The sequence below is a fragment of the Ptychodera flava genome, chromosome 7 (genome assembly GCF_041260155.1).
Source record: "Ptychodera flava strain L36383 chromosome 7, AS_Pfla_20210202, whole genome shotgun sequence".
NCBI lineage: Eukaryota > Metazoa > Hemichordata > Enteropneusta > Ptychoderidae > Ptychodera > Ptychodera flava.
Genome location: NC_091934.1, coordinates 6,817,088 through 6,830,899, shown reverse-complemented (window position 1 = coordinate 6,830,899; position 13,812 = coordinate 6,817,088). Strand labels below are relative to the sequence as shown.

Below are 13,812 nucleotides of genomic sequence, written 5' to 3'. Positions count from 1 at the left end.
GGGTCTACATTTTCACTTGGATTATGAGTGGTTGTCACTGTGTGCAATAATTTGCCCTCACGGCAACACATCTAATATTCCAGTGTACTCACAGGTACTAGTCTAATGTCGGAAACACTTGATCGAGCTGTATGCATACTTTAACAAACACCAGTACAAAGTAAATTTATGTCAATCATCACCACGCTAGCAGCACAAATGTGGATATCAGTGACTTTTTGTGGTAGTTGCCTTTTGGAATGTTTGTCATGGCGTGTACAATTAAACATAAGTCTCTCATAAATGTCATCGAAGAGAAAATGACTGAGATAGTTATTTGACTTTGTCAAATATATCATTTAATTAAAAAATATGTCATTTGATTACAAACAAGCAGCTGCTTCAGCTATCTTACCTTTGGAGTTTGTTGTCTCCGCTTCAATGCCTAGTTTCATTTCTCTGAAATCAACACGGTCGGCATGCAAATTTTCTTCTGGAAATCAGCGTGTTTCATTGGACGCTGTGTCTTTGTGGAGCCAATGTGGACAGCTTCCTCTGTATAAGCACCTGTTTGTTGTGATGACATACCAAAAGCCTTGTCGTGCTTCTGAGTTGACCCGAGTTCTCTGTGCTTCACATTCATCAATGAGTAGATGGGTGAAGAAAACGTCACCAGTTTCTTATCTGCTCGATGTCATTTAGTTTAGGAGCTGTATAAAATCAATTAGAAGAGTAAATAATTGACATACTGAAACATGACAAAGTAATGTAGCAAAATTAGGGACGACATGCTACATGTCTAAACTTCCAAGACCAGTCGGCAATATCTTTATAACTCTGACCTTGCTTGAACTCAGTTTTGGGTGGAATACAAAACCATAGCACCACTGTCGGATAATAATGCCCAAGTTGAACAACTCTACAACATTACTACGGGGCATCATTGCCTCCTGGCTCTTGTCAAAGATTACCAGATACTTCCGTGGTCGAGAGCTACAGGGTGGGTGGAGGGACTGTGGTTTAAATAAGGTACAAAAATGATGGCTGCGAAAGAAACCTACATAAGGACAAGCTTACATAGACATATAGGATAAAACAGACCAGCATTATAGAAGCATTGTAAAAGGAGCATCAATTGAAGATAAACTAATCACGATGTAAGACAAGACAAAGATAATAACCACCTATTACCTTGTCTGTTATTACTCTAATTCATCAAATTAGGAATCAGAATATAACAATGGTTAGCTGTATCAAATCCAAAGTGATACCAAAGTGATTACATGATGTATGCCGATGTACATGTATAAAGTACAAACACTAACAGATTCATGTATGTCACTATCTTGATATTAAAGACTAACAGGATACTTAACGCCACTCTCCACAGTGCTATCTCTATGGGGACTATAAAATTTCTGATTTTCGCAAATTTCGCAAAACTAAGCAGGCGAAAACTTTATTTTATCCATAAGCATAAAAAATAAGCTGCCACAAGTGGTAGGTCGATAGAACACTGCAAAAATTTAAGAGTCCGAATATCTGTCCCCGAGGCGCATTCTACCTTAACACATAATTGTTAACTTACCATCGAATAGATGTTTTTGATTCTCTCCGGATGTTATGGTGGTCATTTCTGATCTCAGTCTCTTTACTGATATCAGTCCTATTTTAATTCTCAGAGCAATGTTCGAATCAGTATTTCGGGCCAATCGCACACCAAGAACTCGAATTTCACCCATCAGTTGGCTCATTTGTAGACTGAAGTTTACAATCCCTGCATCACTATTTACTCGTGTTTCTTCACCAACTGACGAAACAAATTGAGTAGTTAAGCATTAATTGCATTAATTAACAGACAATTCCATTTTTACACTATAAGCTTAATTTCTAATGTAGCTATAGCCAGCAACTAGTTGACTTTCTATTTTTCTGTCCTGTTTTCAGTGTTTTGTTAACGTCTGTTACGTGATGAGCCATAAGAACAGACGTTTAGCTAAATTCTTGTTTTCCATTGTAATTTTAAGAACTAAAGAATAAAATTTGTCATAAGTTTATCCCAAGAGAATTACACATGAGAGAACGTTTTACCTTTTTCAACTTGCTACGGTGCCTGATTTGATTTCTTATAAGCAGAAACACCAAGTGTGCATGTATGTACACCCTTATCAGACACAGAGAACCTAGCTGTGATATAGCAGCGGAGCTGTGGCTATCGATCGTGCTCGCGTCAAGGGTCATCGCGATGACCCTTGAACCGAGCGCGATTGATTGATCGATCAATCGCGATCAAAGCACCGCCGCGCTATCACAGCTACGAAGATTTAAGACTGCGTTTAAAAATAACAAAAATGCTCCTTTACACTTTTGGAGTTTACTTGCTTCAACTTACCTTCTTCGCTTCTTTTAAGAAGTTCAACGGATAAGTCTTCTTTCTGAGAATGATTGGAAGATTTGGAGACTTCCTGTGTTTTATTGGATTCAGCCTCAGCTCTCAGTGTAGCTAACTCCGTTTTCAGTTTTTCATTTTCAGCAATTATCTCCTCCATCTTCCTGGAGATTTCATCTCTTTCTGACTTAGTCTTCATAATCTCCTGACTGGACTCGATGGCTGAGTTTTTTGCTGCATCAATGTCCTCGGAGAGTTTTTCATTTTCTTGTCTTATCCTATCCCTGGCTTCTTCAGTGCGGGTTTTCTCCTCTGTAACATTTCTCAGCTCTGATGTAAGTTTGCTGATTTGATTGTGTGCCGAGGATGCTTTCTCTGACAAACGTACCTTTTCTTCGTAAATGACCTTGATGTCTTCCTGGAGTTTAGTATTATGGTTGGTGACTTTCAGGATCTCAGTTTGGAGAAGTTGGTGTCGACGTCCTTTTCTAAGGTGGTCCAACTCCAATTGCAGTGTACGCCTCTCCTCGATACCTGTGTCTAACTCTACCTGCAGCTTTTGTTTGGCTTTGCTGAGGTCTGTCAAATTACTTTTGATGGTATTGTTTTGCTTTGAAAGAAAATTCAGCTCTGATGCCATTTGGCTTATTTGGTCCTGCGCGGTAAATCCATCATTCAACAGGCGTTGTGTTTCTTTCTTGAGCGCGCTGTTGTCTGCCAGGATATTAGTTTTTTCTTCCATGACTTGCCGCAGCTCAGCTTGAAGGACTTCGTTGTCTCTGCTGAGGTGATCAAAATCACTTTCTACTTTTCGCTTCTCTTTGCTGGCTGTGTCCAGCTCTTCTTCCACCTGTTGCTTGCTTTTACACAGGTCAGCAAGCTTACTGTTGATTTTGCTGTTCTGACTTGAGAGGGCAGTCAGTTCTGACTCCATTTTTATTATTTTTTTGCTTGCTGCCACCGCATCCATCGAGAGACGTTGTTTTTCTTCCTTTAAGACATTGTTGTCTGTTTGGATGATATTTTTCTGGTTGTTTAATTCAGAGACAGTCTCCTTGAGCTGACCAATTTTAGAAAATATGTCAGAACTTGCTCGTTGCATGTTACACATATCATCAGCAAGTTTACTGTTCAGAATGGCGAGCTGCTCCTTTTTCGTGGCTTTGATACGCTGCTTTAGGCGGCAGGTTCGCTTTTTGGAGTCTGTTTGATTGTGAAGGAAATTATAGAAAGCAATCTCATTAGTTCAAATTAATTCACAGAGGAATACATGATAAAGTACCGTTTGTGAACAATTGGAAAAGTTTGTCTGGTTGAACAGATTTTTGATCGTGTAACAATTTTCGATTCCGATTTTGCGAAAAAGATTTCTATCTTCATGCCTTGAGTTAGTAAATCATGCAATTGCTTGGAAATCGCAAAGATCCAGTTTCACTGGTATAACGTTTCCTCGCTACTTTGTATCAAGGAACAAGTCAAAAACGCTCTACATTAAATATGACACTGGAAAATAGAGAAACATTCTTACACAATGTAGTCAAGACCACCACTGCAGAACTACAGCGTTATCCGTGTCATATAACAAAACTCTCGACAGATTGATTACAATAAACCAACTTTTACAAAATATTGACGTTTTCTCTCACCACCACTTTTGCCTTCAAATTCAGGACCTAATTCAACTATGTCTTCACATAGTCCATCCTCTGCTTCATTTTGAGAACTGGTGTTCTCAACCGAGACGTTTTGCTGCAGTTGTTTTATACAGAGGCGGATCTCTTTCTGGCTCTCGCCGATTTTCTATTGAGGAATGAAAAAAAATGAGATTTGAAAATTTGTTAAATCTCATGCAATAACAACAGGAGTTCCATTGACACAGCAGATTTGTGTCTGAACACTGTCACTCCTTTCGGATATCTTTGCTGAATGTTTTCAGTGAATCATTTCGTTCTATTAAAAGTTGGAAATAAATATAATTCAATTATTTCAGGGTTGACTTCCCCGAAATACCGCTACATTAGGGGTTCAGCACGAGAAAGATACTTAGAGACTGTGCAGTGCAGGGAAAAGTTTGCACCGCAAAATTGGCCCCAAGTTTTAAATTTGCAAACTTTATACTAATTGCAGCAGTTTTAAAGCTCATTCAGTTGAGACACACGCATGCATACAAATAAACATGTACATACATGTTACATCGCTGACATCGGAGCTTACAGTTTCTCTGATAAAATGCAGGCTCTCCTCTACATTTCGAAATTATACTTTATTGTGTGCATATGCTGCTAAATATATCAAAAGGGCCTACAGAATCAACTAATGTTTGCTGTCAAAGTTGAAAAATGCGAAAAAAAGCAAACTGCTATAGCTTTATAAGTGTGAATAGTTTAATTTGTGTTCAATGTTTCGTTACGTACCTCGGTAATGTCCAGTTCCTCTTTCTCCTCGGCTAACTGCAGGGTTGAAGCAAAGTATAACAGTATTTTATCGAAAAATTATGTAACTATGAATGACATGAACTGATAACACTCACTGTCTTTGGTACAACTTGACGCAGGTCTCCCGACCGCAAGTTGATGCAATGTTCTGTTGTACATATCAAGTGTATAATGCCAATGCTCAGCAACATTTCACAGATGAAGGTGTATGGTAGGTATACTGGTAATAAGATTTTTATCAAGTTATTTTATTGGAGTAGATTTGGTTTCACTCTTACAGGCGATATGTTAGACATCTGACAGGAAAACTGCAGACTTTTTTTAAATGTACCTTTTCTCTACAAAATAGTAGTAAATGAAAACAGGCTAAAAGTAATTAAACACTAGATTTTGTCTATTTTAAGGTAGTATGTGCCTCGAAAGTGAAAGACTTGCTCAAACTTCCCCAGAGAAACTCAACCATGTTCTTTCCAAATCAACATTTACCGATATTTGAAATTCAAAATGGCCACCACACCCGCGTTAACTTTATACGGAAAATAATTTTTTTCGATTTCGGAAAACTAAGACGGTGAGAATTGTTCTTACTCCAAGGGCTTTAAAATGCGCTGCCAAATGTGAAAGATCAAAATAGATTTGTCAAAGAACTGTTTGAAGTCTTTGTTTCCATAAAACAAAACAAAATCGATCTTACCTCTCTTCTGAGAGTGCCTTTTCTGGTTACAATTAGTCTAACTCGCTCCATGGCGCCTATAGAATAGATTAACGATAAGATAAAGATGAAAGTCAACATAATATCCCTGTATCTAGCTAATCATGTAGTTTCTTAATGTCCAGATAGAAAACAATTAGAAATTTCTGATGCAAGTGGAAGTGATTAAGTCGAATATCGCAATCATAGAAGTGAGTTGATGATACTTCTATAGGTCGTAAAGAACACCCTAACACGCATACCCGTACATGTATAACGATCGCGGTGATTCACGCACCGCAAATAAGGGTTTTCATTCGTCAATTTTAATTTCATGACATGAAGCAGGTAGTAAAATAAACTTGTTAATGTAGCGTTACAAAGGAAAACGATTATCGACGTCAGCTACTGTGGAGACACTGCAGTGATGTGTCTGTCAAGCTAGTGTTTCATGCTCTACCGTGATACTGCAATTAGAGAATTGTTATTACATTGGATCACTGGCCCTAACAAATATAATATTTTCAGTTAAGGAATAAATATTTGAATAACATATCTATCTCAAAAATTTTTTAAATTGTAGAAAATTTGTCTTATGAATTTCGTAGGGTTGGTCGGCAACCTAGCCCGCAGCCTAGCCATCAATCGCTCACCTCCTTGGGTCAAATTAAAACACTGACATCATAAATACTAATAGGTGACAGCAATGAGGGAATTGTTCGCGTTTTCAGATTTGACGCCTACTATTATGCACATTTCCTGAATGTTTAGTGAGTGACAAAATTATTTCACTGATGAATGTTCGAATGCTGACTGGGTGTGTGGAGTTACAGGAACATCGAGAACCGAGAGGATCGGAGTGCGCGCGTGCGACGGGTTATCTTTTCAAATCCGGAAACAAAGCCAAAAGAAAATAGTTAAATTTTAACATGTTCACAACTTACGGTGTCATTCTTAATTTTTGGCATAAATGCAGAATTTGTATACGGATAGAGTCCATCGTACGATGTGGCACACGCTCTGTCAAAGTTTGGAATAATATGAGGACAATCGTGGTGACGTGACTCGTCGCAGAGGGCAGCAAACAATACGCCTGTGATCGAATCTCCTGTGTTCGAAGGACTGAACCATTACAAGGTTTAAACCATTATTGGTGGAGGGGCGAGGACGAGCGGCTCAAATTGTCAAAAAACACACCTCAGCGTTTTTCCTGGTGCGTCAATTTGAAGCTTCATGTGTGACAGTGGTCATAAAAAGAACACTGGTGTCATAGTGCACTAACATATTACTACGCTTTCGATACACGCTGGCCAGTATCGCGTGCAGAGCGCAATTGTGCGCTGACATATTTTCAGTATGTTAGCATTACCAGTACTTTTGTTGGAACCCTACGATTGAAATCAGATCACCAACAAAGAAATGTGACCGTGCCGTAGTAATATTTATTTGGTACTTTCTGTGAAAATCGTGACGTAAGAACTGTTTGGTTACGATAAGGAATATTCTAGATTGGGTAGATTTGCACCAAGTCTATTGGCATATGAATATCAAACCAGAATAAATTGAAGAAATAAACTTTAGCAGAATATCACGTTAGTGGTAGGCTGTTGCGTAGATGGCCCGCTAGGCCAGCCAGTAACTACTACCGAGAAAAGCCAAGTGACTGGGGGGGGGGGGGGGGGGGGACTGGTTCACTTGCACTAAATCAACAAATGACTAAATTCACTCTTTTAAGTAATATGTTTGCGCTCAATAAATTCTGTTTAAGCTTACATTTTTTTCAAGGAAGCTGTCAATCGTTCTCTTTCAAAATCAAGAATAAAAATCGGGGTCACTGTGCAAATTTTGGTATAGGAGAAATATATTACCAATTTATTTACCGATATTTGAAAGTTAAAATGGCGCCATCCCTGTGTTGACTTCGAAAAAGTAAGGCGATTGAAATTTTTTCATTACCAAGAGTTTTAAAATGAGCCCCATAAGCGGTGGATTAGCAAAGAATTATAAAAGTTTGAGAGTCCAAATATCTGAAACGCATTCGACCTTATAATTAAGGTAGTATGCACCTCGAAAAAGCAAGTTTTTGCTCAAGCTTTCGATTCCTCAATGAAACTTTTAACATGTTCTCTTACCAACTCAACGATAAAAATCGGGGGTCAACGTGCAAAGTTTGGAACTAGGAAACAAATCGCCCAACATTTTGCGATATTTGAAATTCAAAAGTAGGAGAATTTTTTGATTTCCTAAAAATTAAGGCGATGAAAGTCCAAGAGCTTTAAAATGAGTCCCCACAAGTTGTAAATCAGGAAAAAACTGTAAAAGTTTGAAATTCCGACTATCTGTCCCGAGGCGTATTCTACCTTAAGTCAAGGGAGACTCTTCAGAGCAAATCATGAACAAAACAATTCATGTAAAATGATTACGCGAAGTATTGAAATAAAGTGTGCTAGCGTGCATAGACAGTAGCTTCTACTGTCCATGTACCGTCACAGCAATGCTAATAATATTGGCAATGGTATAATGAACAGAATGTAATGTTATCAACATCATGATAAATTTTGAAATAACATTTAAATGAATTTTGATCAAAAATCATAAAATAATTAAACGTTAAAAACGACACGATGAATAATGAAACAAAAATGTGGTAATCATGATGAAATATTAAATTGAAATGCATCGGTAATTTCGAATTAAAAATTAATGAAGTCAATAAACCAGCAATAGTATTTTGGCAGCGATCTAACCACGTAGCCAAGTACAAAGGATTTCTTTAGACCTGCTAAACATGTACAGTACTACTTCTTTGCGATCATGTTGTAAAACCGTTCCGCGGATTGAAATGTAAAATTTTGATTTTTGTGACATACAACAGACCGTTGTAATAAATATTAATTGGTATTGTTTCAGAGAAAAAAAAGTCAGGATGAGCGCCAACGTCGACTGTAATCGTATTGTTTATGTAATATTGTTCACACCACACTATCATAGAATAGCACCACAAAATTAGCATAGCATATCAGTGTCTGGGCCGCTGGTCGCTCGCCATCGTCACGCTAACAGTTGTCCGTTGTAAAAGTACATGAGAAGTTATTCTTACTACCTGCTCTTTTTCACATAAGTCATAATGATATAGAACATAACATTTAAAAATACTACGCCTATTTCTTATTTGCTGCAAACCGGTGATAAGTTCCAACGCTTACACATTCTTTGTAGCATCTATTGTACTTTGAAGTCACTGTTTTATACTGCAAACTAAATTAGTTTTCGCAGACAAGTTGAAAAAAATTGATGTTTCCTGCTTGCCATGTGGCAGTTTTGCAATACTTCCCGCGTTTCCTCTTCTGTAGCAGTTGGATAGTTCAAAGTTAAGTCGGAAGGATTAACAACTTCTAATGAATAGCGAGTGACAAATTCACCAGGCAAATCTGAATACGTGACAGCCGACTGAGAGTGTAAAGATACTGGAACGTCGGTAGTCACGGTGCGCAAAGGAGTATGGGCGTACAGCATGTTAGCCTTTCAATTTAAAAACACAAATAAAAAGAAAAAAGTTAGGTTTTAACATGTTAACAACTTACAGTGTCATTTTCGATTCCTGTAATGAAAAATTTGTATACGAGTGGAGTCCATCGCAAGGATGTGGCTAGACTCTCCACAGTCGCTGTGCCTTTTTTTGTGCGCGTCCACGATGGGCCTGCATTCGAAGACTACGCTGTGCAGCTGTGAGCACGCGCTGCCAGACACAGCGACTGTCAGTTTTTGCAAGGGTATGAATATTCATAAGGGTAGTGACCTCAAAAGAAACACCTTTCTAACTGGGCGGAGAGAATATATACAAGTAGCCGGTAGACCTATATACGTGGTATGTTTTATTTTTCATTTTTCATTTTATTTGGCTATGCTACTTGTCATTTTTGTTTTGATTAACGGATGTGTGGAGTTTTATAAAGTACCCGGATCAGGCAGAAATCCGACCGGTCGCTTGCAAGAACGTCCAGACCCTGGGATTCGCGTCGCGTCTCTGAAGGGCGCGCGTGTTCCAACAGGGGAGAACGCGAATCGCAGGGTCTCTGCCAGACTAGGATGTGGCATACGCTTCTCAGAAGTTTCGAAATGAAAACAATATGAGAACAATCGTGGTCACATGACTCGCCGTAGAGGGCAGCAAACAATTGTCATGTTCGAATGTGTGAACCCAGCAGAACCCGACATAGAGTGTAAACCATTCAAGAAACTGGTTAAAGCACGGTCCGGACCGCGGTTAAAGTATTCAATGTTAGGACTATAAGCGTAATGCGTTCTCATCAGTTAGTTTGAAGCAGTGGGTGTGACATTAGTCACGAAATAAAAAGGAAGTTCTGTCATTCTGCACACATCCAACTCAAAGCTTAATCTTACACTTATCATGAAAGCGCTGGTACGGTCAGTATCGCGCGCATGTACGCGACTCATACAGTTCAGTAGGCCTACAGCGTTGATAATCTTTATTCAATCAAATCCTGACATTCAAACAACATAATAATATACGAAAGGTAACATGCGCTAAAACAACGAACATTAACTTTACGAAGTATCTGTGACAAAATCATAGCGTTTTTTGTTTCGATAACTAATTCAAAATTTTGATAAAGCTTGAACTTTTTAATGTACTACTCTAAGAATGGCATAATCCAACTAAAGCTGGGGAAAATATGCAAGTTATTGAAGACATTGGTATCAATCGAAATGTACATTTTCTTACGAGGAAACGCAAACAAATTTTCATCTAACATAGTTTCGGGAAGTATTGTTTACCGACATGCTTAGTCTGAGACGCCATGTAATGATTTGGAAGTAAGCTTGCATCTAAACACTGTCGGCACGACAAACACGTTTGAGTTGTTTCCCGTGTACCACGATGTGCGCGCTAAATAGTAATTCTTGCGACATAACATACTAGACAGTAATAAGAAGATATGTCCTATTGTTTATAAATTGTTCTAGACAAAACAAAATATCGAGGACAATCATCGGCCCGGACATCGCAACCCAGACACTGACAGGCGCGTGTTGAACAATCATCATTTTAAGTCTCTGAAGCGTCAGTGTCTATTTCTATGTCAAGGTCACAGTTAGGATCTCGTCTCAAACTAGTCTCGCAAATCTCTTTATGCTGTAGTGTCTAATTCACTTCTGCTGAAATATCACTTATATAGCTTCCTGGTGTGAAAGTTGAGTGACACAAAGGCCGTTGCACACTGGGGCGTCGGGCTATTGGCGTGTTAGGAGTGGATGGCAAGTCTATTTTCTTCTTTTTAGAGGGCGGTTCATCATCATTGTCATCAGCCCGAGTCACTTCGTTTGAATTTGCTGGTAAAATGATGACAGGATCAGTCTGTGTCGCTACATCGTGAAACAGTTCATCGGCACAACTTGGAACAGCAAGCCAGTGTCCTGGCCACCGCTTGTCGTTCGCCATTATCACGTTAACAGTTTTTTTTTAACATATGGGAATTATTCTTACCACCTGGTTCTTTCACGTGTTTAGTAATGATATAGAAAATAAACTTTGACAATCATCACACTTATACCTAATATGCTGCGAACCGGTGATAAGTTCGACCAGATACACATATTCTATATAGCATCTATTGACCTTAAAGATCCATTAGCTGTAACTTTCGTCATTTTTAAAATTGTGTTTGTTCTGTGTATCATCTGCCATTTCTGGTTTGAATCCCTGGACCATGGGGAAATTCCTAATATTTAGCTCATAAATATACCCTATGAGTATAATCTGCATTGTTATTGTTCAAATTTTGTATTCAGGTCCGGACTAGAATACATTTATCAAAAATAACAATGGTCATTTCACATACACGGCTGTGTTGCAAGCAGGACACCGGACATTGTTCATGATGATCGGTTTATAGTACAATTCTGTAGTTGATACAATGAAACAGAGTAGTTAGGCCAAACAAAAAAATATGTGCTGTTCCGATTACATGTTTTCAAAAATAGGGTAGGTAGGTAGGGAATTTTTTTCATTTTTTTTTATTTGTCAATGTGCATTTTGTACGCGTTCAAACAAACTACCAGTGAAACAATTTCCTCATGAAACGCACTCAAATTGAATACCAATATATTAAAATAAAATATTCATCAGTAGAATTGAAGTGTGTGGTTTATTAGACTGCCACGGAAATTGATATGGCTGAATAACAATTCTTTGACAGGAAAGTGAACTGTTTATCCAAAGGTAAATCCTCAGCTTTTTGCAGTCACTCGCAAGAAAAGCGCACATATTTTACGTTGAAGTTGTTTGTAGCCTCGCAAACCTGTATATTTGTCTGCTGTACTTCCAACCACGGCCCAGCAGCATCACTGGCACATTCAACTCGAATAGAGTACATTTTACATTCAGAAAAACCTGGACGGTGTTCCTCCAAAATTTCTTCGAATGTTCAGTTCTGTTTAACAGAAGACAAAATCGACCTTTCTTTGCCAGGATCGCATTTGCGAAACAAAATTGAGTACACGTTATGTCCATCACGAGTCACCATTTTGTTTGAGACGAGGCCTGCTATAAGTACGGATACCAGGCCCTTTTTGTTCTTGGTTAAACTTACATGACTCCCGTATGTTTCTTGAAGATCTTGTCTCAGGATTCAAAAAACTGTTTGAATGATGGTTCTATCTTGTCTACTTCCAGGGTTATGATTTTTTTTTCGACTTTTTTGACAAATGGTCAAAAAATTTCAACATATGGCTAAAAGAGTCATTTTGTGGGTATATCCCTATGAAAAAATATACGGTAGTTGTATAATAACATTAATTCTCTAACTAATCTGCTTTAAAATACTTTTGTGCAATATATTGTAAGAGTACGGTATAAGGAGCTTTTGTTTTCTTTACACAGAGACTTAAAAATGCCAAAAATTTTGTGAGACAGAGTTGAAAATTGGACGGCACCGTGTATACTACCAGTCAAAAAGCTATTTTTTGCCATTTTCAAACTACTGTAACTTTCAGAGTTTTTAAGCTAGCTCTGTCAAATTTTGGACAGTTAAACTTGAGTAATAACAAAAAAGAATAAATATATTTTAGATCTGTAAAATTTCTTAAATGTTACATTTGAGAAATTCTGATATTCAAAAAACCAAAAATCATAGGAATATGAATAAAATAAGTCATTGTTCAACTGATCAACTCACAGTACAGAATAATCCCCCTGGAGCTGTCCTTTTTTACACAAGAATATTACTCCCCCCTAAAAAGCTGTCATCTTGTTGTACTCAATTTTCCTTTAGCATTGAAATCTAGAGTCAGGGTTATGATTTTTTTCCTTTCCTTTCCTTAGATTTTTCATTCTCTCTTCATTTGCCCGTCTTTCAACTTGTCTTGTTTATCAATTCCCGATTCCTGCACTACCCCTGTCTGTCATTTTCCCCAGTTTACGTTAATGCTGTTTAAAAATAAAGGTTGTTTACATACATTTATTATAATAATAACCATGGCATGCTGACTTTATTCCCATACATCATTGAAAGAGTATTCATTTCTGTTGTCAAATATCACTTTGTAAATTTTGTGTAATATCAACAGATGAAAAATGAACACAGTTTAATGTTCGCAAAACTACCAGGGTTAACGTTTGAAAACAGCTGATTGTAGCGTACGCGTTGGCAGTTAGGGGCTGTTCAACGAAGTACGTACGTACGGCAAAATTCACGGTAAATTCCGAACGCACAGATTTTGAAACTACTCAGAACTGACCTTAACACACAGTTTTTGGTGTACGGGTTTATATTTTAATGATAGAATGACTATAAAAAGTAAAATTGACCAAAATTTTGCTCGATTCACTATCACAAAACACTTCCGGGTTTTCACTTGGCCTGCATAATATGGCCGCGCTGTGCATGACGCGGTTCGGAAATGACAACAAGAATGTAAATGAAAGATTACATCAAAAAACGGCCATGAAAATGCTTCAAACTTTCCACAAATTTAATAGTTGCTGTTTGGTATACTAACTCCGATCACTGAAAATTGTCCCTGCATTTTAGCGAAAACCTACCTACAAAACGCCGTTTAGGCACTGAACAACATACTGTAACGAGCCATTCCATTCTAACATAGGAAGTAGTGACCTGAGAAATGTACGTGCCGCAGTACGGCACGCTGTATGGCGAAAAATAATGCTTGATTTGAGCGCTAAAATGACACGATATTTTTTTCTTTATTTGCAAAAAAAATCCCATGGTAGAGCGAGCAGTTGAATTGGAAATTTTTTATCGAAAATTTTATTGAATTAGACCTAATACTTTTGA

The 13,812-nt window shown here is 37.9% G+C and overlaps 1 protein-coding gene across 1 annotated transcript; it reads right to left on the bottom strand.

Annotated features, from left to right (window-relative positions):
• Nucleotides 1-430: 430 nt before the first annotated feature.
• Nucleotides 431-5,548, bottom strand: LOC139137781 (flagellar attachment zone protein 1-like). Its single transcript, XM_070706049.1, has 6 exons — nucleotides 5,498-5,548; nucleotides 4,783-4,818; nucleotides 4,015-4,168; nucleotides 2,372-3,571; nucleotides 1,568-1,789; nucleotides 431-663 (listed from the first exon to the last, which is right to left on the bottom strand). Exons 1-6 carry the CDS (start codon nucleotides 5,546-5,548, stop codon nucleotides 431-433), a joined length of 1,896 nt encoding a protein of 631 aa, XP_070562150.1.
• Nucleotides 5,549-13,812: the final 8,264 nt, after the last annotated feature.

Coding starts and splice junctions, on each gene's coding strand:
- LOC139137781 (XM_070706049.1), bottom strand. CDS start 5,548: ATGGAGCGAGTTAGACTAATTGTAACCAGAAAAGGCACTCTCAGAAGA. Junction 4,819..5,497: donor AAGGCACTCTCAGAAGAGAG/GTAAGATCGATT, acceptor TCAACCCTGCAG/TTAGCCGAGGAGAAAGAGGA. Junction 664..1,567: donor TCAAAAACATCTATTCGATG/GTAAGTTAACAA, acceptor GACATCGAGCAG/ATAAGAAACTGGTGACGTTT.